This window comes from Artibeus jamaicensis, unplaced genomic scaffold (assembly GCF_021234435.1).
Source record: "Artibeus jamaicensis isolate MK-2021 breed Jamaican fruit bat unplaced genomic scaffold, CSHL_Jam_final scaffold_754, whole genome shotgun sequence".
NCBI lineage: Eukaryota > Metazoa > Chordata > Mammalia > Chiroptera > Phyllostomidae > Artibeus > Artibeus jamaicensis.
Genome location: NW_026522054.1, coordinates 1,609,143 through 1,635,279, shown reverse-complemented (window position 1 = coordinate 1,635,279; position 26,137 = coordinate 1,609,143). Strand labels below are relative to the sequence as shown.

The following is a 26,137-nucleotide window of genomic DNA, read 5'->3' as shown; positions in this document are numbered from 1 at the left end:
TAATATGGTTTAGCTGATGAAATATACTGGTAAGCCGATGAGGATACAACCTTTCAAATTTTGTTTTGCTATTCACATTTATTCTTTGGTGAATCTTGTATCAAATACTTCATTCGCTTTTCTATTAAAGCATTTCTGTACATCAGTGACTTGTAAGGTATGCTGGGGTATCAGAATCACCCCTTAATCCCCCTCCTGTAACAGCAGCATCGCTAACTTTATTGTTTACTGACCATTTTAAAACACAATGGCTTATTTTTATAGCTCATAATCTTTCTTTCTTAACTGATCATAATTTCTAAATTTACATTTACACTAGTATTTAATGGTGCTAATCTGTCTTTAGATAAATAATGAAATAACCCAGAACAGTAAAACTAAAAATAATTATTCCATATTAAACTTACATTAGATAAGTCTGAGATTCTTGACTTTAGTCTAGGAATGTTATCTTTCTTTGAATCCCTTTCAGTGTTTAAACACACATAATTTCGAATTGCTGCTGACAATAATCCATCGGTCCATTCCATAGTGTTAGGATCCAGGCATCCATACAGCTCACTAAGAGTGACACTCTTGGGGTTTAGAACGCAAATATCCACTTTGCCTTTTCTTCCTGCAATCTGAGGATAATCCAGTGTGGTTGTTTTTAAAGACATAACTATGATACGGTTATTTAATATTTGACATCGTTATTACCAAAGAGTTTTCGGAGAGATCTGTGATTCCAAAGAAAGCTCCTTTATAAAGGTAGCGGTTTGCGAGGAACAAGCAAAATGGATGCATTAAAATGAACCATTATAATAAAATACTGCTTTTAAAAAGTCTAGATATTACAAGTGATATCTCTGGAAAAATAATGAAGAAAAATTCCACCCTGCTCCCCCAGGAACACGGTCCGTGAGCAGGGAGGCGGAGGGCCTGGAGCCAGGGCTGGGTGCGGAGGTGAGGGCCAGCAGGGGGCCGTTCCTGGCCTCAGGGCAGAACCGGCACCCAGGCAGACCTGATCTGTGGTATGGCCTGGGGGGCTGCCTGAACACCTGGGGTCCACGCCACCCATCTCGGATCTCAGTTGGAAAAAGTGGCAGACACTGTAAAAACTGCGAGACTCTGGACTCACAGAAGCCTAAGACGAGAGACTATGGATGGAGACGTGTAACCAACCATCGAAGGCCCCAGGTTTAGAGGAGGGCCAGCTAATCCACGAAGAACGACCCCAGTACACACAGCAGGTCTACAAGGGCTGGAAAAGGGGGCTGTTTTTACTAATGTCTCGTTTCCAACAAATAATCTCAAGGCATGAAAACAGTCCATTCAAAGGAATACAATCAACTGAGAGAAACCATCCTTGAAGGGTTCACACATTGGACAATGCTAGACAAAAGTCTTTAACTGCACAAGGAGATGAAGGAAATCATGGCCAGAGAACTAAAAGAAATGAGAACAAGTAGGGAATGTAAATAAAGGGACAGAGGATCATGGAGCTGCAAATACAACTGAAATAAAAAATTCAACACAGACATCGATCAACAAAGTTGAGCAGACAGAAAAAAAGGTAAGTTATTTGAAGATGGGGCTGTTGAAATTACCCAGTCTGAGGAGCAGTCATAAATAAGGCAACTCTCAACAAATTTTAAAGTATTAAAATCATACCAACTAGCTTCTTCAATTACAATGGAATAAAACTAGAAATCAATAACAGAAGAAAAATTGAAAAAATTTCAGAAATACATGGAAATTTAACAACACACACTTAAACAACTAATGGATCAAAAGAAGTAGCTTCTGAGCTTGAGAACTGAAATATTTGAACATAAAAATACAACACACAGCCCTGGCTCCGTGGATTGAGCGTGGGCCTGCGAACCAAAGGATCATGGTTTGATTCCCAGTCAGGGCACATGCCTGGGTTGCAGGCCACTTCCCAGCAGGGGGATGCATGAGAGGCAACCATACATTGGTATTTCTCTCCCTCTCTCCTTCCCTTCCCCTCTAAAGATAAATAAGTAAAATCTTAAAAAAAACAAACCCCACAACACACAAAACTAATGGATACAATGTAGTACAAAGGAGAGAAATTACAACTACAAACACCAACACAGAAAGAGAAAAAGATATCAAATCACCAATTAATTTTATACCATAAGAAACGAGAACTAGAAGAGCAAACTAAACCCAAAGAGAGAAAAGGAAGGAAATAACCACTAGAGGAGATAAACAAAATAGTGAAGAGAAAAGCAATAGGGAGAACCAATGAGACCCGATGGTGGTTGTTTGAAAAGATCGACAAAATCGACAAACTGCCAGACTGATCAAGAAAAGGATAGAAAAGGCACAAACAAATCATACTAGAAATAAAAGAATGGACATTCGTACTTCTGTGAAGAATTTATTTATTTTTGTCTTTTTAAGTATATTTTATTGATTATGCCATTATGGTTGTCCCATTTCCCATCCTTCATTCCCTGCACACCCCCTCCCACCTGCATTCCCTGCTGCTGTGAGGAACTTAAAAGCATTATAAGAAAACACTATGAATTGTATCCCAACAAATCATATCATTTAGATGAACCAAATTCCTGGTAACACCAAAAATTAGCAACCTGACTCAAGCAAGAAATAGAAAATCTCAACAGATCTATAAAAAGTAGAGACTGAATCACTAATTAAAAACCTCCACCAAAGAATAGTCCAAACAGCCGGCAATGAAGTCTGCCAAACCTTTAAACAAGAATTACCACCCATCCTCCCCCAACTCCTGCGAAAAATGGAGGAGGGGGAACACTTTCTAACACATTCCCAGCGGCCAACATTACCTGACATCAAACCCACAGATACCACAAGAAAAGAACAGTTCGGCCAACATTCCTTACAAACAAGGATGCAAAAACCCTGGACAAGGTGCTGGCCACTGAACCCAGCAGCAACTTGAAAGGATTCTGCATCGTGACCAAGGGAGATGTATCCCCGGGATGCGAGGGTGGATCGACGTGAGAAAATCACCCAGTGTAACATGTCACCTTCCCAAAACGAGGGGAACGACCAGGTCATAGCTACAGGGTGGGAACCACAGAGACACCCATCCAGGGATGAAGAAAGACACGAGATGTGACGAATGGATGAACGGACATCCCACAGTGAAATGTTACTCAGCCGTAAAATGCAGTGCTGATACAGGCCGTAACCTGAGTCAACCTCAAACACATGTGAGAGCAGCCAGACACACGAGATCACATATTGTCTGATTCCTTTTCTATGAAATGCCCCGAGTGGGCGGGGCCACAGTGACAGAAAGCCAACAGTGGTTTCAGAGAATAAAGAGGGAAGGTAATAAAGAGCCATTTCTCAGTGGGCAGGGGGTTGTCCCTGGGTGATGAAGAAGCTCCGAAACAAGAGAGAGAGAGTGATGAGGACACCACGGCGTCAATGCACTAAATGTCACTGAACTGTCCCCTCAAATGGCTCCTCATCTGACTGGTGCATTCCACCTTTCAGTACGTGGTCTACAGTTGTGCCCTACCATGAACTGACCTCGCTGCTGGGCAGATGTTTTAAAGGTCCACCAAGATGGAGACGTAGGTGGAGGAACCACCTTGCCTCTGTGTACAACCAAATCTAAGAACAACTATTTTTAACAACAATCACAACCAAGCCACACAGAAAATCGACAATGTGGAGTCCAAAGACAACTAAATGCTCAGCTAAACCGGTAAGAGAAGCGAAGCCAACAGTGGAGCAGGTTGGCAAGAAAAAATTCCCGGGTGGTGCGCGGTACTCAAGCAGCCAAAGGCGCTGATCGCGAGCTAGCTTCGGGAGTGCACAGGGAAGAGGCGCGGCAGGCTGTCTCGGTTGGTCGCGCATCTGCGTGCGGAGAAACCAGTGAGAAGGGAAGCCTGCGCCGGGCAGCAGGCTCGCACAATTCCGATGGGATAAACAAGCCCGGGGCGAGTGGTGTGACTGGTCGGGCTGGGCTGGCGGAGAGGACCGCCATTGCTCCCTCTCTGACCACGCCCCCACACATAGCGTCACAAACCAGCGACCTGGGTCGCCCAGTCCTGGTAAACAACTAAGGCTTCGCTCCGCTTACTTAACAGCACGAATAGACCAAAAATGGCTCTAGGACAACTCAGAGCCCCAGACCGATAGATCTAAGCGATGAAAAAATAGCTAGTCTTTCAGATGCACAGTTCAAAACACTGGTTATCAGGATCCTCACAGAACTGGTTGATTTTAGTCACAAATTAGAGAAACATATGGAAGCTAAACTAATTGAAATGAAGGTAATACAAAGGAAACCAATAGTAATGGAAAGAAAACTGGGACTCAAATCAAGGGAGTGGACCAGAAGGAAGAAAAAAATGATCAAACAGAAAAGAATGAAGAAATAAGAATTCAGAAAAATGAGGAGAAGCTTAGGAACCTCCAGGACATCTTTAAACGTTCCAACATCCAAATTATAGCGGTACCAGAAGGGGGAAAGGCACAGCCACCAGTGGAAAACTTATTTGAACAAATAATAAAGGAGAATTTCCCCAATCTGGCAAAGGAAATAGACTTCCAGGAAATCCAGGAAGCTCAGAGAGTCCCAAAGAAGGTGGACCCAACCAGGAACACACCAAGGCACATCATCATTACATTAGCCAAGATTAAAATGAAGGAGAGAATCCTAGAAGCAGCAAGAGCTAAGGGGACAGTCACCTACAAAGGAGTTCCCATCAGACTGTCAGTGGATTTTTCAAAAGAGACCTTACAGGCAAGAAGGGGCTGGAAAGAGGTATTCCAAGTCATGAAAATCAAAGACCTACAACCAAGATTGCTCTACCCGGCAAAATTTTCATTTAGAATGGAAGGACAGATAAACTGCTTCTCAGATAAGACCAAATTCAAGGAGTTCATCATCACCAAGCCCTTATTATATGAAATGTTAAAGGGACTTACCTAAGAAAAAGTAGATAAAAAAGATGAACAGTGAAAGGACAGCAAACTCACAGTTAGTAACAACCACACCTAAAACAAAAGCAAACTAAGAGGACAGCTAGATCAGGAGCAGAACCATAGAAATGAAGATCTCATGGAGGGGTTAGCAACAGGGGGAGTGGGAGGAGGAGAAGGGGGGGGAGAAGGTACAGAAAATAAGTAGCATAGACAGTAGATAGAAAATAGATAGGGGGGAGGGTAAGAATAGTAGGGGAAATACAGAATCTAAAGAATTTGAGACACGTGTTCATGAACTAAAGGGGAAATGGTGGGGGAGGGGTATGCAGGGTGGAGGGGAATGGAGGGGGGAATAGAGCAAATGTAATGGCATAATCAATAAAAAAGTTTAAAAAAAAAGATGTTTTGAAGGACACACACATATGTAAGGGCGTGCAGTAAAGACATTAGAGAGGTTTTTACCCCTGTGACGAAGGGGTTAGAGAAGTGAAGGTTAGGAGACACAGCAAACTAACCTGAAACCAAAATACAGAGACGATCTCAGACCCATTAGGAAGCAGTCACGAACTCAGGAATAAGATCAAAAACCTTACTTAAGGTCCTGCCACCAGCCTACATACTTTTATTATGATATTTAAAAACCCTGAAATTTAAAAATGTTAAACACGACAGAATCACTAAATTATAGTATAGTTCCATATACAAACTAGAGTCATCAGAACGACACCGTGGGAGGTTTTAATGACATGGGGTTACTTCTCAACATATAATAAATATTAGGTGAAAGTGCTCACATTAGAAAAACTGAGATCACTTACGCACAGCATTATGTCGATTACTTTAAAATATAATCAGTGTGGGGAAAATAATCAAAGGAAATATAGCAAAATATTTGCAGGCATTCTGCCTAGTAATCAATCATTTTTTCATTTTTGCATTTTCCAAGTTTCTCACAATTGTCCATGTTTCTTTTGTAATTTAAAAAACTGATTTTTTAAAAAGATTTTATTTATTTATCTTTAGAGGGGAAGGGGGGAAGGAGAGAGGGAGAGAAGCATGTGGGTCGTGGAGAGAGGAGTGCCTGACTGGGAATTGAACGGATTGTATGGTTCGGTCGCCTCGGAGGCCTGATTTTTAATGAAACCAACTCCTGCTCACAGGGTTGTTCTGAGGATTATACAAGGTAATCCAAGTGAAAGTGTTTCAGCTGGTATTTGGCCCATTTACAGTACAACACAAATATTAGTTATTATTTTATTGCTGTGATAATTCACCTCTTGTTAATTATAGTAATTGCTTAAGAACTAATTAAGATCTGTTGATAAGGGGCATTTAGATAAAGTCTCAGGAACTGCCCCGTGAACAATTTTGGAGCAGGACATTGCACAGGAACAGAAAAGAACAGGTCTCCATCCCCGAGAACCTGCCTTTCCGAGGCTCTTGTCACGGACTGCCTCGGATGACTCCTTACGTAACTGAAGAGAGGACTACGTGTGGGAGTCCAACTTACAGTGACTAAAGCTGTGTCGTGAAAAGAGGGAGTTGTCCCGGGAATTCAAGGGCAATTGAACGGTGGTAAATCCGGCAACATAGCTTTGTACATTAACCAGTTATAATACAAAAATAGGTGCTAAAAATCATCTCATAGATTCCAGGAGTCAAAAACCAAAGTATAATGAGGATAGGAAAAAAATTCCTCAGCATGATAAGGAATATTTATGACAGACCAAGAGTGAACATCACACTTACCCGTCATATCAATACAGAAATTCTCACTGCGCTCAGGATAAAGTAAGAAAAGAGGTATTACAGCTGTCCCGGAGAGTCCATCAGTGCAATAAATGAAGAATATCAGTTATATAAATATTAGAAAAGAGATGAAATTATATTCACTTCAGGATGATTCAACTGATTACCTAAAAAAATTACAATCTACCAGTCCATTAAATAAGGTAACTAAATAAAAAATAAACACTTAGGCCAATTGTTTTATTTTACATTAGCAATGACCAGGTTGAGCATCAAAATTCAAAAAATCCCATTCACTACAATTAATTCCTAACTACAAAATTCCTAGTAATAACGTCAATGGGCCCAGGACAGCCTGTGTGAAGAGAACATAAAATGTAACCGAGCGTCAGACAAGATCCTAACCGATGGAGTATCTCGCAGGACATGTACCCACCTGTGAGACAGGGGCCTCTTCTTCAGGCGCCAGTAGGTCTTCGACCGGCAGCAGCACCAACGCTCTCTCGAGAATTCTCCTGACCGTCGTCTTCCCCCCGCACGTGGGGCCCACCAGCATCACACCGACGAACGCCTGAACACGAGTGCAGACGTGCCGTGTGGAAGGTTCTTGTTTAGAAACACGTCTCTGACCACATGCGCAAACCCTCCCTCCAAATTACTGCGCAGTCCACTGTCCTCCGGGCCGGTTTATTGACCAGGCTAATGTTAAAATCACCAGGAGTCCAATTTTAGCATTCAAAGAAAATTCTCCAATTCTTGATCTTGGACAATGTATCTCACTTTCTGACTGTCCTTCATTCCTGTACCTTGCTCTACAACTGGCCTCTTCTGTAACGAAACTAACCTGGCTTTCCTTGGCTCCATTTTTCTCTCTCTCTCGAATTCCGATCATTCCTTCCACGTTAGTTTTCTGTAATTCACTTTCTCTCTGTCCCCCACCCCCTTACACTGACACTCTCTGATCTCATCAATTCAAGTATCTTTCCCTAGATCTCAACTTCTAATGACTCCCTAACATATACACTTCCCCAGTCTTTGGTTCTGAGTGGCAGAGTGAAATTTCAAAGGTCTACTAAATATTTCCCACTGAGTGTCTCACAGGGTTTTCAAAGTCAACGTCACCTAATCCATATGCTTTTTTGCACTTGTTGCTTCTCTTAGGGAGACATCCACCTGGCTTTGTGAGGTGTTCTAACCGCTTATGGGATTTGTTCCACTTTTCGGACCTGGGACTTGGGACGGGGATGGTTGAAATCGACACTTAGGCTGGCCTCATGCTACTGTTGACGGTCCTACTGAGAGCAGCCTTACTTAAATGCTGCCTGAGAGGAACTGAATGGATGTGATCTTAGACCCCGTCAATCACATTAATCAGAGAGGGCAACAATACGGGATATTTTTGGGGAAATTCACCAGAAGACAAGACGGTGTACAGACAGGGGGAGATATTGTTAGGAGACCACTCCTTACAGGTCTCTGACGTTACCACAGGCCTCCGAGCAGAGCATCAACTGCTTTGTTCAGAACTCTCTTTTCAAGGGTGTTTACAGAGCAAGCAGTTTTGGAAGCTAAAGACAGTGTTTCCTATCAGGATGCAGGACAGATTGACTGGCTGTCCCAGTGAAGATGATGGAGATGTCTCCTTCAAGAGCACAGGCTGGGAATACTTGCTGGTAGGACCCTTTTAGAGGGGCACGCTCTTCTCCTGTAAAACAACTCGCCGTGGGTGCCGCTGTCACCTGGCCTTGTCACCTGGCCTGTGAAAACTAAGTCTCGGAAAAAAGGCTCCGCCACTGCTGTAAGGACTAAACGGCCTGTTCGGACCTAGGAGTCCAGAGTTTCCTGCCACTGGAGAACTCGGGCAGGCTTACAAGCAGAGTAAACCCTTGACAAACATCCACGGAGAAAAAAACGTGGTATCTTAAAACGCACATTCTCACCATAATTATTCATTCAGTTCTATCCCAATCTAAACCCATGCAGGACGTTTTAAATGGCAGCCAGCGGGCTGATTATTGAAGATGTTTGACGATAACAAAGATGGAAGGTTACGATGGGGCTCGGGACACACCACCCCCCAACCTGGCACCTGCGCCTATTAAACACATAAAACCGAATCAGCGCTTCTAGATAAATGGCAGAAGCGGGAAGGCCACCCCAACTCCCCGCCTCAGCCTTCTTCCCTAAAACGGGTCATCAACCCCACGTGTGCTGCTTCCAAACCCTGGCGAGTGTCAGTGTTGCTGCGATGAACAGAGGGTGCATATAGTCTTTTGAATTAGTGTTTTGGGTTTCTTCAAATCTATTCCCCAAGTGGCATCACTGGGTCATGGGGCAGGTCTATTTTAAACCTTTTCAGGAACGTCTGCTCTGCTCTGTTTTCCGTAAAGATCGCACAGGTCACCTTGTCCTTTTCTTCTTGACCACACCCTCCAAAACCCAGGGGTCAGGAACGGCCAACACCCGTTCTCCACTCACCTGAAGTTGATTGTGAAACTGTATGATTTTCTCTTTCTGAGCTGGCAATTGCTGTAAGCCCAACTGCTGTGTTGCCACAAATATTACTTTCTAAAAGAAAATAAGTATATTAATTTAAAATGCATTGCAAATCAAACTCTTGGTCTGTGATCCTACAAAATCTCTCCTATCTAGGGACCAAATATTGTACTTTAAGAGAGTAGTTCCTAACATTTTCGTTTGCCAACCTGAGAAGAATGAAAACCTACTTTCCACATAAAATATAATACATCCAAATCTTACGCTCACAGACCCCAGCAGCATATTCACAGGCCCTCCCCAAATTTAAGAACTCATGCTGTTCTTAAATTTGATGTATTTAAGAACCAGCTGTTACCAAAGTACAGTAGTTTCTTCTACAGCAAAATAAAATGTAAAAGATCCCACATCTTTGTATAATTCTAATCACCATTAAAGTACGTTTTCTATTTTGTAGTGATTATTTTCACATTTCCATGTTTACAATATTCTAAGATATCAAGTAACATTTAAAAAATCACCAAGTTGCTGTTAACTATAGGAAAAAAGCCTCAGAGACTGGCTGTACCTTAGAGACTCAATATTTCAACACTTTAAGTTGTGATATGAGTCATATACTATCATTTGGTAACATCTTTTAAAATTTTTTATTTACTGATTTTAAAAAGAGAGAGAGAGCCCTGGCTGGTGTAGCTCAGTGGATTGAGCGCGGGCCTGTGAACCAGACAATCGCGGTTCGATTCCCAGTCAGGGCACATACCGGGGTTGCAGGCTGGTTCCCTGCAGGACAGTTCCCAGCAGGGGACCCATGAAAGGCAACCATACATTGATGTTTCTCTCCCTCTCTCCTTCCTTTCCCCTCTAAAGATAAATAAATAAAATATTTTTAAAAAAAAGAGAGAGAGAGAGAGAGAAAGAGGAGGAGGAGGAGATGGGAGGGGAGAGAGAGACATCAATCTGTTGTCCTACTTATTCATGAACTCACAGGCTGTTTCCTGGATGTGCCCTCACCAGGGATCGAACCCACAACTTTGGCGTCATTGGGACCTGGCCAGGGCCCAATTTGATCACCTTTTATTAAACAGTTGACAGCTTGCATATTTATCAAGTAAAAATTATGCAAATAAGAAAGTAGCTGAATAAAGTGATACACTTGTATGGACAACTTCCCCATCAACTCAGGCTGTTACAAACTGAATTGTAAAACTGATGAAAAGATGAATATATAATGAGGTTCAAGGGTAAAACCATTAATGTACAAACAGAACGGACAGCAGGATGGCCACGCTATTTGTTTTAGCTGTGACTTGCAGAATGTCAGAGGCAACACTAGAGGGACTTAAATGGGAGAAGTGGGGAGGGATGTGTAGCCTCCTCCTGGGAGGGACGGAAGGATGGTTACACAGAACAGAGAAAGCAAATGTTTGCTTTCTGTCAGCTGACATTTTCCTTTTGTTTTTTCCCCCAAAGTGAAAATCCACAAAACGTACATGTGAACCTTCAAAATGTAGGCAACAGCTTAGACCCAAGTATCCACTGTACTTCTCCTAGAAACCACACAGACCAAAAACCAAAAAAAATTATGTATATTCAGATTAGATCATATAGTCAAACCCAACTGTATGCTGTTTAAAAAAGTCACATTGAAAAGAAAGTGATTCATCAAGTTTGAAAGTAGAAGAATGATCGAAAGTGCACAAGGCAAGCAAAAATGGAGTCAGTCTTACCAAGGTGGAATTCAAGCCAAAACAGTGGAGGAGAAAAACAAGAGCACTTACATACTAAAGGGTACATTTTGTAATGATGATTTACCATTGATATTTATATAGCGGACCACCTAGTAATAACGACTAGAAAGCAGAAATATGAATGCACTCAGAGGAGACACTTATCGACTCCTCTCAGCCCAAGGAAAATGAGGTAAACTACCACCGCTGCTCGCCCACAGGAGACCTAAGAGAACCACCAACGAGAGGTGCAATGGTGTCCAGGGCTTAGCTAAGCTCCTCCAGGGCATTTCCGCCTCAGCGTCCCTTCCGCTGGGTGAAGCGGCCTTCGAGGGCCTCACACTGACACCAGCCTCCTCGATCAGACGACTGCCCTAGATCAGAAGCCAATGCAAGCTCCCGAGATGAGTTTCTCCACGGCTGTAGAATCAAGTCTCCCCTGCCACCCAGGGCCTTTCCTGTGTGTGTCCCGAAGGGAAGACCACTGTGGAGTTTACGAAAACCCTGCTCTTTTTGGTTTGAACTGCCCAACCCAGCCGCAGGCTGAAAACCCCACGGCGCTCCCCCCCACCCCGGGGACCCTCCTAGAGGCACGGGTGCCAGGGCCTGCCTCTCTCCCTGTGTCTGTCCCCACCTGCACCCTGCCTTCACTGCCCCACGTGGCTCCTGGGAGGCGGGCAAGGTGTCCTTTCCACAGGACCTGTGAGTCATCAGCTCGATTTTAATTTCTTCTGTGGTCTTTTGTTGAACTGTGGTTCACCATCCCACCCTGTGCCCCATTTAACAAATGTTAATGAAATCCGAACAAATGGAAATAAATTGACCTCTGTATGTTTTATGTGACCTTTGAAGTTATAAGAGAATATGCTTTCTTTTCATGTGCATATGAATATTCAAATAACCTATATATTAGGTTATAAAAATTACTGTATTTTATATATTACTATATAAAAATTAGTAATACCCTAAATTACTAAGCATAAATTAAGAGAGGAAATATTCTCATCACAATAGAGTAAGATTAGAGATTAATAACAAAACATAAAAATAAAAAGGTCCCTTACTTGAAATTAGACACAGGACAAACCTCAGTCTTAAAAGAATAAAGGGAAATAAAGGAATCACTAACTACAAAATTTCTGGAAAGCAATTTTGATAAAACCCTACGCATCTAAACTCATGGCATGTATAACTGAACAAGTGCTAGAAGGAAGTTTCATAGTCTTGCAAACCTATACAAGTGAACAAGGACACTAAATCAGACACTTTACTCCAAAGGATGGAGAATGAATGACAACACAAAACCCGGAGGAATAAAAATGTCTAAAAATATTTATACAGCTACTAAAGAGTTAAAAAAAGGAATTAAATAAATAAAAGGCTAGTTCTTTGAGAAAAAATAAAATAGGTAAACTTATAGGTAATCTAATGAATGAAGACACCCCAAATTAAGAACAATAGGAAATGACTGGGAGGATAATAACCTCAGAAGCAGATGTTGAAAGAATCATAAGCTAGTGGTTTGTTCATATCCATACTCCTACCTTTTAAATCTTGAATGAAATGAGAATATTGTCTAGTTTAACAAAACTGACCTGGAAGAGCTATAAACTCAACGAACAAACTACAACCATGAAAGCGCCACAGTCAAACTCATGGTCGGATGGTTTTCAAGGGGAAGTTCTTCCAAACCTTCCCACCTGACCTAGTGAGTGGTCAGGGTTTTTTGTTTGTTTGTTTGGAGTAAAGTGCTTCCTGTGTGCTGAGAAATCATACATATTCTGTGTTTGGTGGGTATCAGGTTATACACATAACCTACTAATTGTACTTAAAGAAGAAATAATTATGAAACTGGTTAAACTATATTTTCTAAAATACCTTTAAAAACATCATTTTTAGAAGATGGTAGGGACCCAGGGAAAGGAATCAGTAAGTTTCATGGCCTGACTCCTGGTAAAGGCCAAGGAAGAGCCAGAAAACAAGCAGAGATTCCAGGTAGAAAAACACATGGAGGGGAGGAAAGAGTGGAGGAGGGAAAGAGGGTGTGGTGGGAAGACCACCGGCCCGGCCAGACTGCAAAAGGCACCACCTACCAAGACAGTCTGGGTCCGCACTGCAGGCAGCCCCGCCCACCCGTGGCTCTGTCGATGTGGTCGGGCACCTGTCTCAGGAAGGCAACTCTCCTGGCCCGCTGACAGCGTCCTGGACGCAGGGAGCACCCCAGCACCGAGGGGTATCGGGGTCCTACCTAGACTAAGCAGTCACTGTGAGACTGTACATGTAAGAGAAAAAAATGGAGGGCTCTACAATTACAGTACGTAACTTCAGTGATCAGGAAATATTTACATTTGGAAGTCTTTTTTCATGACTCTGATCTAATTTGATTCTTACAGCACCCGCTTAAAGTAGGACAGCAGACATCATCACTATCATTCCCATTTGAAAGATGGGAAAATTGAGGAACCAAATACCTAGCAGCCTCCCTTGCCTGAAGGTACAGTTCATCCTTCCTTCCTTCCATTAGGCCGCAGTGCAGTCCAAGCCCTTTCTCCCCCAAGGGGAAATACATCTCCAAGTATCTTTATCCCCCAAATTATTACAGAGTATTTCAGAAAAACTCTTAATACTTTTAATCCACATCTAGATACTCTATATGTAAATAATTTATGGCAATTTTCAAAGGTCTTTTTACCTCTAAGGCAATTTGGTTTACTTTCGAAACGGTCACTTGAGGAAAAATATCTCCTATAATTTGTTCAAAAAGTGGGACGTCTTCTGCAAGAAATTTTGGTAAACACACTTCTCTCACAGCTTCAATGACAATCGGAGTTTCATCTGTTTCAGAGAGGTCGTCATTTGTGTCACTGTGATAATAGAAAACAAATATAAAGAACCAGTGAGCAAGCGTGTTTTGCTGACAGTCGAGACCGCGGACAGTCATTTTTAGAAGTGGCTACTCCAGTGTCCTTGCCTTCTTCCTGCCCCTGCAAAGCAGCTCTGTGGCTTGGAGGGGGTGAGGCTGGCGCCCGGCTCAGGGAGGGGCCGACTTGCCCGGAACAGCCAGGGCAGCGTCCTTCCCCCAGTCACGGTCGGAGGGACGGACCATTGCATTAGGGCTTTCTTTTAGCCGCAAGCAACAGAAATGAATTCTGGCCAACATCGAATACAAAATAACGTAACGATTTATTAAAAATCCCCAGAAGTGGGAGAGTTCCAGGCTTTACTGCTGGGGTTCTAGGGAATAACCCTGACCCTTTCCACACTTTTCCCCCAAGACAGATCCCGCTTTACACTGAGGATGATTATATGCCTGGCTGTGTGCGTTGCCGGGGGGGGGGCGGTAATATTAGATATAGACGGGGGAGATAAATAATAGCTAATGTGAAATGTAGTGTAACAAACCTCGGTGTCAAATCTAAAAATACCACTTTACTAAGATTCTACAAACAATGATTTGGGGGGTTGGCATCTGGGAATGCCACGGGGTCTGTCTGTCCCAATTTAGGAATGAAAACTCAGTGCTCTGGTTAAATGCCACCTGTGGTGCCGCACAGATACTGTGTTTTCTGCAAATCTTGCATTGTGGCCCAGCAAGCCTATCAGCGCCACTTCTTGATAATGTTCTCGCATGTCACGTCGCCGGGTCGCAGACCAGAGAGGACGGTGCTCTCAGTGACAGGAGACGGACTGCAAGTGAACTGGAAGCCGGAACGCCAATCCAGAGGGGGCCTGTGCGACCTTGGGGTGTCCTGCGACCGGAAGAAAACTTACAGGGACTTGGAAAGCAGAACAGTGCGGCCTTCGCTGGAACTGTCCTTCGGAGAACCAGACGGCTGTTGGAGCGAGCAGAGCACTTGAGGACTTCGGGGAGCTGACACCTGGTACTGCTCCCCTTTAATTAATTTTTTTCAATTAGAAAACATGTCATTGCAAACACCTATTTCCATGCCAGTAACACTATACAGGCCGTTCTTCAATATTTGCCTCAGTTCTTCTTTCATTCTTAAGAAACAAAATAGTGTCCTAGAGCTAAAGCCTTAGTTAGCCCTTGGGCTTCTCCCAACATTTGATACTTGTGATTGTATCTGTATGTAATCCATAAACAATGATAAGGTTTACCGTTTAAAAATTTCATACAAATAGCATACTGATATATCTATCCTTTTGTGGCATTTTTTTTTTTGCTTTTAAATAGGTAATACCTCAGCAGAGCCCCAGTCTAACCAACAGTGGGAAACAAAGCCTGCTGCTCTGAAGCCTGGTCGACAGAAAGCGCCCCCACCTGCTCACTCCCGCCCACTTGATGCGCGAGAAACACGGCTGCGGCGGGCTTTTGATGAGCATTTCTCCCCTCACGAGGGAGGCCAAGTGTGTTCTCACTCACTCAAGGAACTGCTGTTTCACTTTCTGAGAACTGTCTACTGGGGCTCCTTTGCCCACTTTCCTGGGAACACTTTGTACTTTATGAGAATGAGCTATTTAACTGCAACATGAGTTGCAAATATCTTTTTTACTGGTGTGTCATTTGTCTTTTAACTTCAAAAGTAGTGTCTGTTCACTTTTATGGCTTCTAGGTGGAGTCTTAGTTTTAAAATTGTCTAATGTCTAAGGACATAAAGGACATTTTCTTTGTTCAAATACTCTTAAGTTTTACATTTTTATATTTAGAAACTTTAATACTTTTAAAAAATCCTTTTTGAGTTTATCCTGGTAAGTAATATTGACCACGATTCCCACTTGATCTTTACCCAGATGGCTGTTTAGTTTTTCTAACACTATCCATTAAAAATCTGTTCTTGTCTCCCAATGTATGACGTGCTAAATGCCCAACACAGATAGTCTTACTTCTAGACTTCCTCTTCTTTTCCAATGGTTTGCCTGGTGACTCATAAAGACAGCACCACGATGCTCTAATTACTGAAGCTTTATCATATGTCTTAATCCTTAAAGGGATATTCCTCCCTCATTGCTCTTGTTTTTCAGTATTTTTCTAGCCAGTCTTAATTGTTTATTTCCTATGTAAACTTTAGGATCAGCTTGCCTAAAAAACTACACACACACAAAAAAACACCACCTTTGGGGTTTTCAATGGCATTCATAAATTAACTTTGAGAGGATTTAAATCTTTATGATGTTTAGTCCTGTAAGATGTTAAGTATGTGCCACATTAGTTCATTTATTCGTGTGCTTTCATTTCTTTCAGTTGTGTTCAATGGCTTCCTCATTTGGGTTTTATACATTTCTCGTGCAGGTGTGTTCGTGCAGGTTTCACACTTTCCATGAAGTCACTGCCGTCTTACATGGGCTCTTTCATTCTATTACACATTTACGATGTGAATGTGGCCCACTGGTGAGAGATGGGTTCACTCGTGGGAGGGCACCCAGAGATTTTGTGCACTTTCTTCTTCTTTTCTTCATATTCTTAACAACCTCTACCATGGTTTATTGTGACACTCTGGGAGCTTCCTATTTTACCACTACTTAGAATTTTAAACATTATTTTCCCAGTGTTGTAGGATTCCCTCTGACCTAAAAATTCAAAATCCAACTAACCGTTGAAGCTTGCGTTTCTTCTTTCCGGCTGCAATTATAATCGTCTTCAGCAACCTCAGGCCAAAATTATAATGATCCTATCAAAACATTGCAATATTTGAGTTATTAAGCGTCTCACGGAAAAGTAAAATAATCTGTCAACAAATGAGAGGAGCATATAATTCATTCACTAACCCACTATGCTGTGAAGGGGAACAGGGATGTAATTCTAGAAACACTCGATTTGATTCTAACGCTCTCACTTCCCTCTCAAACTGGTGCTCATGCAACTCTCCTTCTTGAAGAACAACAAATCTGTATTAAAGGCGTTAAAAACGGAACGAAATTTTCTCCGACACAGAGAGATGCACTGAGATAATACTGGAAGGAGAAATGCTCTGGAAATAACCATGGTTAGCTACCCAAACCACTCGGGGCTATAAACAAATCCTCAGGAGGCTGGCGTGTCCTGGAACAGTAATTTTTACGATGTGGTACTCTCGGACCACCAGCACCAGGCATGCTGGAGAGCTTGTCAGAAACGAAAATTCGTGAGACAAGTGAGAAAGCTGGCAGTGAGGTCCAGCAATCTGTTTCTTAACGAGTCCTCCAAATTGTTTTGCTGCACAACAAAGTTTGAGAGACGCTGCTCTAAATGCTAAGGTTCCTGCCCGCAGGACACCACCTATAATTTGAAATGACACATCCTCAGTTACTCTGCCCAGATCTTGGAGGGAAGGTTTGCAACCTTAGCTGACTGTACACGGTGCCTTACATTTGAGACAGGGCATGGACTTGGAGTGCTGGTAGGAAGTCCAGCCCCGTTACTGTCCCAGGTATTCCTGGACCAAGCCCAGAAGAGTTTCACATAGTCATGATCTGAGAAAAGCGGTTCATTACCTGTTGCGAGAGCTGTTTGCTCGCTAATTCGTTAAGGGTGACTAGTTTTCTGGAGAGTAACTTTGCAGATTTGAACCCAACTGAAAACAGAATTATTTCAGCAATCATTTCATAATGGGGCGTCATCATTGCCAACGGGCGAAACAGGGATTTCAAGTTCTCCGGGAGTTCTACTCGACCTTTGTATCTTCAGAGGGCAAGAAAAACAAGGAGACAAAAAACACCGCTTTTCAGTTTTCTAGATGAGGCACCACATAATGGAACTCCCCCCCAAAACTCTATTGTTAGTGAGCAATATTATTACTGGCTTTCTATGTGACCTTTATCAGAAAAGAAGTTGAGCCCTGGCTGGTGTAGCTCAGTGGATTGAGCGCGGGCCTGCAAACCACACGATCACGGTTCGATTCCCAGTCAGGGCACATGCCTGGGTTGCAGGCCGGTTCCCTGCAGGCAAGTTCCCAGCAGGGGACGCACAAAAAGCAACCATACATTGATGTTTCTCTCCCTCTCTCCTTCCCCCCTTCCCCTCTAAAGATAAATAAATAATAAAATATTTAAAAAAACATTTTAAAAAAAAAGAAAAGAAGTTTACAAGATGGTTTCTATTCTACTTTTCATCTCACAAAGGGTATCTTGGCTTATGGTCTTTTCTTCCTGGGACCCCGCCTGTGGGAGGGACTCCATCCCGCAGAATTCCTCCCATCCGTCGTAGATGAGAAATAAGTCGTCCCAGATACAACCTTGTTGTTCCAGTGGGAAAGGGGGTGGCGATTCCCTCTAGGAGAGAACATCTGGAGCCCCTCTCCCACATGGCTTTTACTGGGAATGGCATGCATGCATAGCTCATCAGTCAATGTCAAAAGGCTACAGTCACACAAACGCAGGTATTATCTAGAGATAACAATTGAAGGAACATAGAGACCTGTCACAGGTCAGGATCTGTAAGTCATGCTGATGCCACAGGGTCTTTAAGACCTATTTCATGAGATAAGGCGTTTACTCCTCATGCCTTGAACTTAAACATCTGGTTTATATTGACAGGGCTATACCGATCAGAGGAAGGATGCAATGTATTTATCAGGCCTGATTCCACGGGAATCCTCGGTGTTAGAGTTGGGTCATGTCTGCCACCTGCATTACCTGGTTTTCCAGGGAGACTTACTAGCCCCTTTCAGAGCCTGCTCTCGAGGGGTACAATCTCCCGAAACCACACAGAGTGTTCCCCAACACCTCCCCCTTTTTTGTTTGTTATGGTGGCATAACCAGAAACACTGGTGCTGCTGTCACAGACAGGGTTACACTAGGCAGAGCAGGCTTCAGAGGACAAAATGTACAGTTCAGGCCAGATTTGCCCCCAGAGCCATTCATCCTGGTACAAAGCTGCAGCTGCCTCTGGCATCATTTTTAGGCCGAGTCGGGGGGGGGGGGCGAGCAAAGCAGCCAAGAGACTGAGGACTCAGGCTATGACAAAGCTGAGGGGTGAGGGTCTTTCTGCCCCTTCTCTGTAGACCCCTAAGTCCTTCCCCAATGGCCCATCATGACTGTGCCTGTCTTAGGTTGCCCCTATGCCTTTGAGGGGTCTTACCCATCATTGGCTAACCAGTCATTCACCTGGGCCAAGCAGGGGGAAGTGAGGGAGGCAGGAGCGCAGGGGGACAGGCTCTGTCTCCTTTGTGGCTCATGGCCCCAAGGCCTTGTCACTCAGCCCCAGCCGTGGGTCCCTTTCGTCCGTTAATGAGGCTACAGTCCCTGAAACCAGGCAAGACAGCTCCCAGCATTCCCCCACTTTTGTTTGTTATGTCAGACATGCGGTAAGTCCGATGAAGCCTGCTACCTGCCCTTTGTGTGTACAATCCCTGGAAAACAATTTGTATATGCATTTCAAGACACAAAAGGCCACAATGATTAGAAGGCATCCCATAGCCCCCATGACCCAGACACGCAAATTTAGTCCTTCAAACCAAGTTCTTGGATTGAGCCACTGTAAGCTGTCATGCAGGAGGTCATGCAGGGTCTGAACTGCCTAATGTACTGAAGTTGGTGATGCAGCTCAAGCTGGAGTTGATCGATTTGTCCCTTGAGATCAGTGGGAAAGACCCTTTGCCTGCGCTGTTGGACCTCCTCCCATGAGTACTGACTGGAGTTCCACTTCAGAGGGGTGACACGTAGCACAGAGCAGCCTGGATCACAAGTGAGCTGGTGAGTGACAAGAGCATCTTCATCATCTGTACTATGCCTTCCTGGATCAGGGGAGTCCAATGTTAAATGAAGGTGGGGTACAGGCAGGGAAGCCTTTTGTATGATATGGCTTCACCCCCTTTGCCGGCAGCTCCAAGGGTGCTTCAGGAGAGGAGACACGAGCATACCCTTTTCCCCCAAAATGGAATCGGTCCCCAACACCCTCCCATAATTCACTTCACACTACTTCTGTGTGGTTCCCTGGGCCATCGTCCTGACATTTCAGCAACAGATATTTATGAATCTGCCCCGCCTGCACCCCCAGAACCACCATACTCTTATGCTTTCTGCTGTTCTCATTGGCTTTTCTGTCTGTATCCTCTTTGTGACAAATTGTTGACCCTTGTTCAGAAGCTGTGAGATCAGGCGCATGCATGGATAAGAGGAGAGAATAGCTGTTCATAAATGGTGTGGGTAGCAGAGGGTTTAGACAGGTGGTGGAGGGTGAACGACAGGCATACGATGTCAGCAACTCCACCTAAGGTTAAGACTTTAAGAGAAGTATTTTGGCCTGTGTCTACTTCCACTACACATTAACTGACACTTACCCATAATTCATGGTGACAAATATTGCACACGACAAATTGATACGAATTTCTCTTCCTTCCAGTACAAACCTACAAGACATCACAGTATTCATCACTAAGAGAACCGTTTCCTCTAACTCAAAGTACGTTAGAACTACAACTGAGTTTGGGAGCTTCCTGAAGGCGAGGTTACGTCACACACCGAGCCCAGCATGCTGGGAAAGGGCAATGATAAGAGGGGAAATAGGAGGCTCATCTTAAGCCAAAATTGTAAGTCCTGCTGAGATTCTGATGATTTGATCATGTGTGAAGGTGCCTGAAGTTTGGGGGGCGGGCTTGAGACTTGGGGTAGGTCTGCTTGGACTCTTGGGTACCTCAGAATGAAGCCACTCACCAGGGAAAGAACCCACGGACAGCCGTGGGGCAGAGCCCTGACCGGGCGGCACAGTGCAGCAGAGAGAGGCCGCTGAGTAGAGCCCGTGCCTACACCCCAATTAAATCATTTGGGGAGCCTGTGAGAGAGCCCTCTGCATGGACATTAGTGTCCTGCTGTTGGCACCGGTGCTAGAGACGGTGGGGAGGAATCATGTGGTGACTTAATGGACGGCTGATACCAACGAAGGTGGTCAAGACAGGGGACGGGGCACAGTTGGGACAAAACCTGAGGCCTCCTGGACATGGCCAAGGGAAACTTTACAGAGGCTGAGATGGGCTGAAGAAGTGGTAAAATGTGGGTCCTGTGACCCCACTTACAACTGGGCTTGTGAGGCTCTGACGGTTTGAACAAAGCCCTTGAAGGTAAAGCTAGAAGTGAGTGTCCATTAGCTTGCGTTAGAAATATCAGATGTGAGAAACACCGTCAACCCACAAATCCAATTCTGCCCATAAAGTTAATCGTGTACGTCCCTGAGTATATCCGAAGAGAAAAATATTTTTGTTTGGATTACTAAACGTTAGTAATCCTGACAAATATTATTAGTACAAGGCTTTTTAATTCAAGTACATTAATGGATTAAGAGAGGGCTTCGGGATGTGGCTGGTATAATTTTTCTTTTTTAAAAAGATGTAGCATTACTAAAAAAAACCCGCTGATTTCTTCAAAAGAAACAGTGTAAGGTGAAAAGTTATCGAGAGAATCTAAACTCAAATATTTTTTCGTGTTTGCCGAGCACAGGAAGCATTCTGGGTAAGTGCCAGCCCTCTTGTTGTGTGTAGATGCTCCCCAATGCTTCTTGTGGAGACGGATTATTAGTAACAATTTCCTCATAGTCATTAACTAGACAGTCAGTGTGGACCACACTTGCAGCCCAGAGGCAGGAATGTGTGCCCCAGATACCGGACGGAGTAGCTGTCCTTGGCAGCCTTGATGGTCTGGATCTGCGAGGCGACGACCGAGAGAACCTCCCTGTCGATGCGGTCGATCTCGTCGAAACAGCACCACGCTCCTGACTGAACCAGTCCGAAGAAGAACTTTCCCATTATCTTAAACAAAAATAAAACGATTATGGAAATTACTGTGCAGGTAAAAATTCAAGTAGGGTGTTCGTTTTTGCACGTTCTCCCCATTTTAGCCAAACCAAGCAAACGCCGTTGTTTGGGCAGGTCTGCTTGGACCCTCCTTGGGTGACCGTGTCTGGTAAAAGCCTAAACACCCTGATGGGGCCATCGAGGGAGGGCCCCAGCGTCGGCTGGCACGGCTGAGCCCCCACCCGCCACCCGCAGTGCCACACGCGTTCACTGCAGAGTCCTGCTCTGTCCTGAAGTCTCTACGACAATTCTCTGGTGGATGGCTGTCAAGTGTCTGAAGGAAGGCGCTCCTTTTCCTAGGTGGAGACAAGGCTCCAGGGTTCGTGGCAGGTGCTGGCAGGTCGTGAGGGTTGCTGGGCCTGACAAGGCGGACCCCAGGCCAGTCCACTGTGGGCCTGGCCAGAGCGGGCCGCTGCCACTCAGCCAGGGCGGTACAGGGTGGCAGGTCTCCAGTGACCCTGGGAGAGGCTGGACATCTGGGTCAAAATCTATTGATCTGCCAATGCTGGCAGCTAAAACAAAAACCAACAAAACTGAAAACACATGGTCAGCCCAAACAGCGCCTGTGAGCAATGGGAGCTTCCACCAGGGGCAGCGGAGAGAGGGGTCCCCGGGCCCCGGAGACAGAGCTGGTTTCTTTCTCCCTCTGCCCAGGAGTCAGAATTTGTCTTTCTTTTAATGTTTAATATTTTGCTTATCACAGGGTATTTGGGCATTAATTGTGATTCTAAAAACACTGCATTAAAAACATTATTTATCTTGATTACTAGGCTTCCTGGTTTCCCTTTAAGGTTTTGCTCAGCAAACAAGAGCCTCCCCTGGGAGGCGGTTTCCTTCCGGAGAAGGGACCCTCCGTGGCGTCTCCATCAAACCAGCTTCTTTATGTTACTGAACGTGCTAAGTGAGCACAAATCGGAAATGCTGGATCTCAGACGCAATGCGCTTTGAACCGCAAATAAAGTGACAGCAATAAAACGGGAAAGGTTGGGACTTAACCCACAAAGTGTCTTAGAACTTCAAGTAGGTTTGTGGCAGGCACAGAGTACATGAAATTTTAATAGAGATTTCCGACTGTTATGAGATATATCTTAATGTGCAAGGCAAACAAAATAAGGCTGATGTAAAGTTGTAATCATTTATGTAAACTCTGACTCAAATTTTTGTGTTAATCTTAAGAGGCTCATTGTTCTTAATGATTTACCTTTTTAGTAAATTAATGTATAGGAGTAAAACATATAAAATAAAACAATACTCTTAATTTTCTATATATTTATGTTCCATATTAGATTTTGCTTGGACAACAAAAAGTTTGAAAATGACAGTCTTGAGTAGTAGTTCAGTAGCATAAAAGCAAAATGTATAATGTTTTAAGTTTATATTACATTCTAAATTTCTATTCTATTAGTTTAAATTATTATAATAGTTACAGTTCTATTAATGCTTAATGTATCTCTAAGATATTTTTCTTGGTCTTTCAATCCTCAATGAATTATTTCTTTTATTTGTACAATATTTTTACCTGAGTATGTAACTTTTACCTTATAATCCAAATCCTCAAAACAGTTGAAGACCACACAATGTTTACCTAAGGACTGGAAAAAACATTATTTAAATATATTTCTTGCTTTATGACACAAAATACTAATGTTAACACTGCCAGAGTAATAAAATGTCTTAATCTTTTGAGAAAACTTTTACAATTAAAGATGAATTACATGCCAAATTGAAAAAAATACAAAACTCATTTTAGTCAAAACACACATACACTATTACAGTTTAGATGATTCGTACATGGAGCATTAAGGTCGTGTTTGTAAACACATCAAACAAATAAAAAATGAGAACAAAGCCTTCCAGTGCAGTCAAGGAGATCCTCTCGTGGGTCACTTCCATCTATGACCTATGTCCCATCTGTGACTCACTCACACACACCAGTCCCCAAGACCAGGCAAAGACCTGTGTACCGGATTCCAGATAAAGGAGTCCCCTCCAGGAAGGGGTGGGGGGCCAACCTGCCATTCACAGGGCAGTTGGCGGGTACAAGGGTGTTCCAGGTAGACACACAGAGCACAGTGGCTGACTGAGGCCCCAAATCCCAACGGATGCTAGCCATCCGAAAATTAACCCATGAAGTGTATGAACGGATGAATGGGCCCATTAAATGTCATGGACATCTTAACGATAGAAAGGGTGAATTTAAGGTACCATTCAAGTTTTTGACTCTAAAAAAGGTTTCGACTTGGGACACAAAACCACTAACTTTTGCCAGATCTCGGACGCTCGCGGTTTTTCCCGTGCCAGTCGGACCAGAGAGGCAGCCTCCAAGGTTCAAGTGCAGAGCTCCAGTGAGAGTCAGCCAGCACCGGTCAGTGAGGGGCGTGACCACCAGCCGCGGGGTGCAGCCCAAGTACTCGTAGCCGTACGTAAAGCTGGCCTCCCCTTGAGACACATAGCACAGCTTTTGTTTGTCATTCCATTTGTACTGCAAATGTCTGAAAACAATGTTTTAAAACAACGCTCATGTTATGGGGGCAAAAATTACTTCCAGTTTTTTGAAATGCAGAAACATAATGAAAATTAAAAATGAAAATGAAGGTCAAGTGAAAAGTGACAGATGATTCATAATGGCTATGCTAGCCCTCGCAATGAGAACCCGTGAGTGCTCTTCCCCTTGAGAAAGCGGCCTTGCTGAAGCACGCTCCTTGCTGTGAGGCCGTCGGTGGTGGTGTGCTCAGGTTCCCTTCTCTCTCCTTTTTGTGTATTTGTAAGTTTTTGCTTTGTGGCTTAGTTAAAAGATCCTTTATTTACAGCAGGGGCCACCTGTCAAAGGCTGTAGCTTTAGGTCAAGGAACATCGAATTTTCTGTTTGCTTAGAATTTTTGCACACCGCAGAAAATTAAAATTCAGGTGTGGCAAAGTTTGTGGTAGAGCGTTAACTCACCGACAGGCGTGAAAAATCATTTTACGTAGAGTCGCACTGAGATCAACCTACCTCGTCCACTCGAAATCCTCTGCACTGAAGATACTTTTAAGCAGCAAATCTCCCACGATGTCTCTGCAGTATACGTGGAGGGTGAGCAACGCCCCGAGCACCGTTTTCGCCCGTGTGTTGCCAGGGCCCAGCACCACCAGCTCTGCGGCCTCTTCTAGACGGCCCAGGATCCCCGCATGGACCCCTTTCAACTCCTCTCTCGGGTGAGGGCTCACGAAACTTTTGACACAGTCATTATAAAACATGATCAGGCTCTGAAAAAGTAAGACACGGATATGACAGTTGAGGCACAGATGTTATGAATTAAATGTTTTCAGGATGTGTATGTGCGAGGTATGTGTGTGTGTGAGTGCACCTGCGTGTGTGTAAAAGAGCTTGCACATTTGTACGTACGCGAGAGTTAGAGACTGAATTTTGATGAATGAGGGCCTTAGTCATTACTGAATGGAATAAATTTATCACCAATATTTGTAATTTCTAAGTGTTGTATCTTAATCACTAGGTTAAGCGGGTGACCTGGGGACAGTCAAAATGGTCGAAAACTTCAAGATGAAATTCCTAGTGTTTCCTCAGTTGAACTCAGAAGCACTATCCCTAGAAAACGGTAATCACAGCTTTAGAAACTTTATATAACTGGTTATTTGACCCATTTGTTGACACTCTGGTCATAGACACCAGAGCTGTTATGCATGAGAGGGCTACTGGATTGATGTCAGACTGACCTGGAAGTGTGCAGGGGCACAGGTCAGAGGCTTATAGGTCACTTGAATGGGCCGTGCTGTCACGTGTAGCCTTGAGATTGGAGACATGTTCTGCCTGCTAGCAGAGGGAGATGTGACCGCAGCAGACGGCTGGAGAGATGCAAGGCATTATGAAACGAATACCTATATGCCCACCACCTCTATTCTACAATTAACTCTTGCTGCCTTTATCACACATCTGTCCATCTTGTTTCTTGATGCATGTCAAAGTAAGCTAGGTAACACAAGCCCCTTCACGATGGCTTATCTCTAAACCTTTCCTCTCTTGGCCACAGAGAAGCATGGGTGTGCCAGCGTGGTGCCAGCCTACCACAGTGAGCGCCACTTGTCCGGGATGAGAAACCGCCCACAGAGCGAAGGGCTGCTGGTTCCAGTCTTCCACCCCTTGCCTCACGAACCTGTAAACAGAAAGGCATTATTTGTGCTATTTCTATCAAATCATTGATTGTGGCCATTTAATGATCGAGCACAAGATCACAGGGGAACTTCCCTACAGGGTCTCTGATTTTTTTGTTCTAATTCAGGTAAATGGGACCAAAGAGCATTAAGAGAACCTTAACTCGTGCATAAGTTACATCCCTTAAATTCCTCTTTAACATCATCTGTGTGTTTTCCAATGAGGCTGCTGGGTTTCCAGGATGGAAAAACTGTATTAAACCAGGAGATGGCACCTGTCAGCCTTGGATTTCTAATACTACCAACGACAAAATCAGCATTTAAAATAATTTCTACAATCCTGAGTACGGGGCTGAA

At 43.8% G+C, this 26,137-nt stretch overlaps 1 protein-coding gene across 1 annotated transcript in view; it reads right to left on the bottom strand.

Annotated features, from left to right (window-relative positions):
- The window catches only part of DNAH14 (dynein axonemal heavy chain 14), a 163,727-nt gene that overhangs the window by 81,996 nt on the left and 55,594 nt on the right, over positions 1–26,137 (bottom strand). The window contains exons 25-36 of the mRNA XM_053659549.1: positions 25,695–25,782; positions 24,624–24,877; positions 23,892–24,123; positions 23,170–23,223; positions 21,441–21,586; positions 20,126–20,194; positions 17,340–17,526; positions 16,461–16,537; positions 13,600–13,771; positions 9,163–9,252; positions 7,121–7,255; positions 408–623 (exon numbers count right to left, since the gene is read on the bottom strand). Coding sequence (XP_053515524.1) covers positions 408–623; positions 7,121–7,255; positions 9,163–9,252; positions 13,600–13,771; positions 16,461–16,537; positions 17,340–17,526; positions 20,126–20,194; positions 21,441–21,586; positions 23,170–23,223; positions 23,892–24,123; positions 24,624–24,877; positions 25,695–25,782 — 1,720 coding nt within the window. The remainder of the gene's footprint in view (positions 1–407; positions 624–7,120; positions 7,256–9,162; positions 9,253–13,599; positions 13,772–16,460; positions 16,538–17,339; positions 17,527–20,125; positions 20,195–21,440; positions 21,587–23,169; positions 23,224–23,891; positions 24,124–24,623; positions 24,878–25,694; positions 25,783–26,137) is intronic.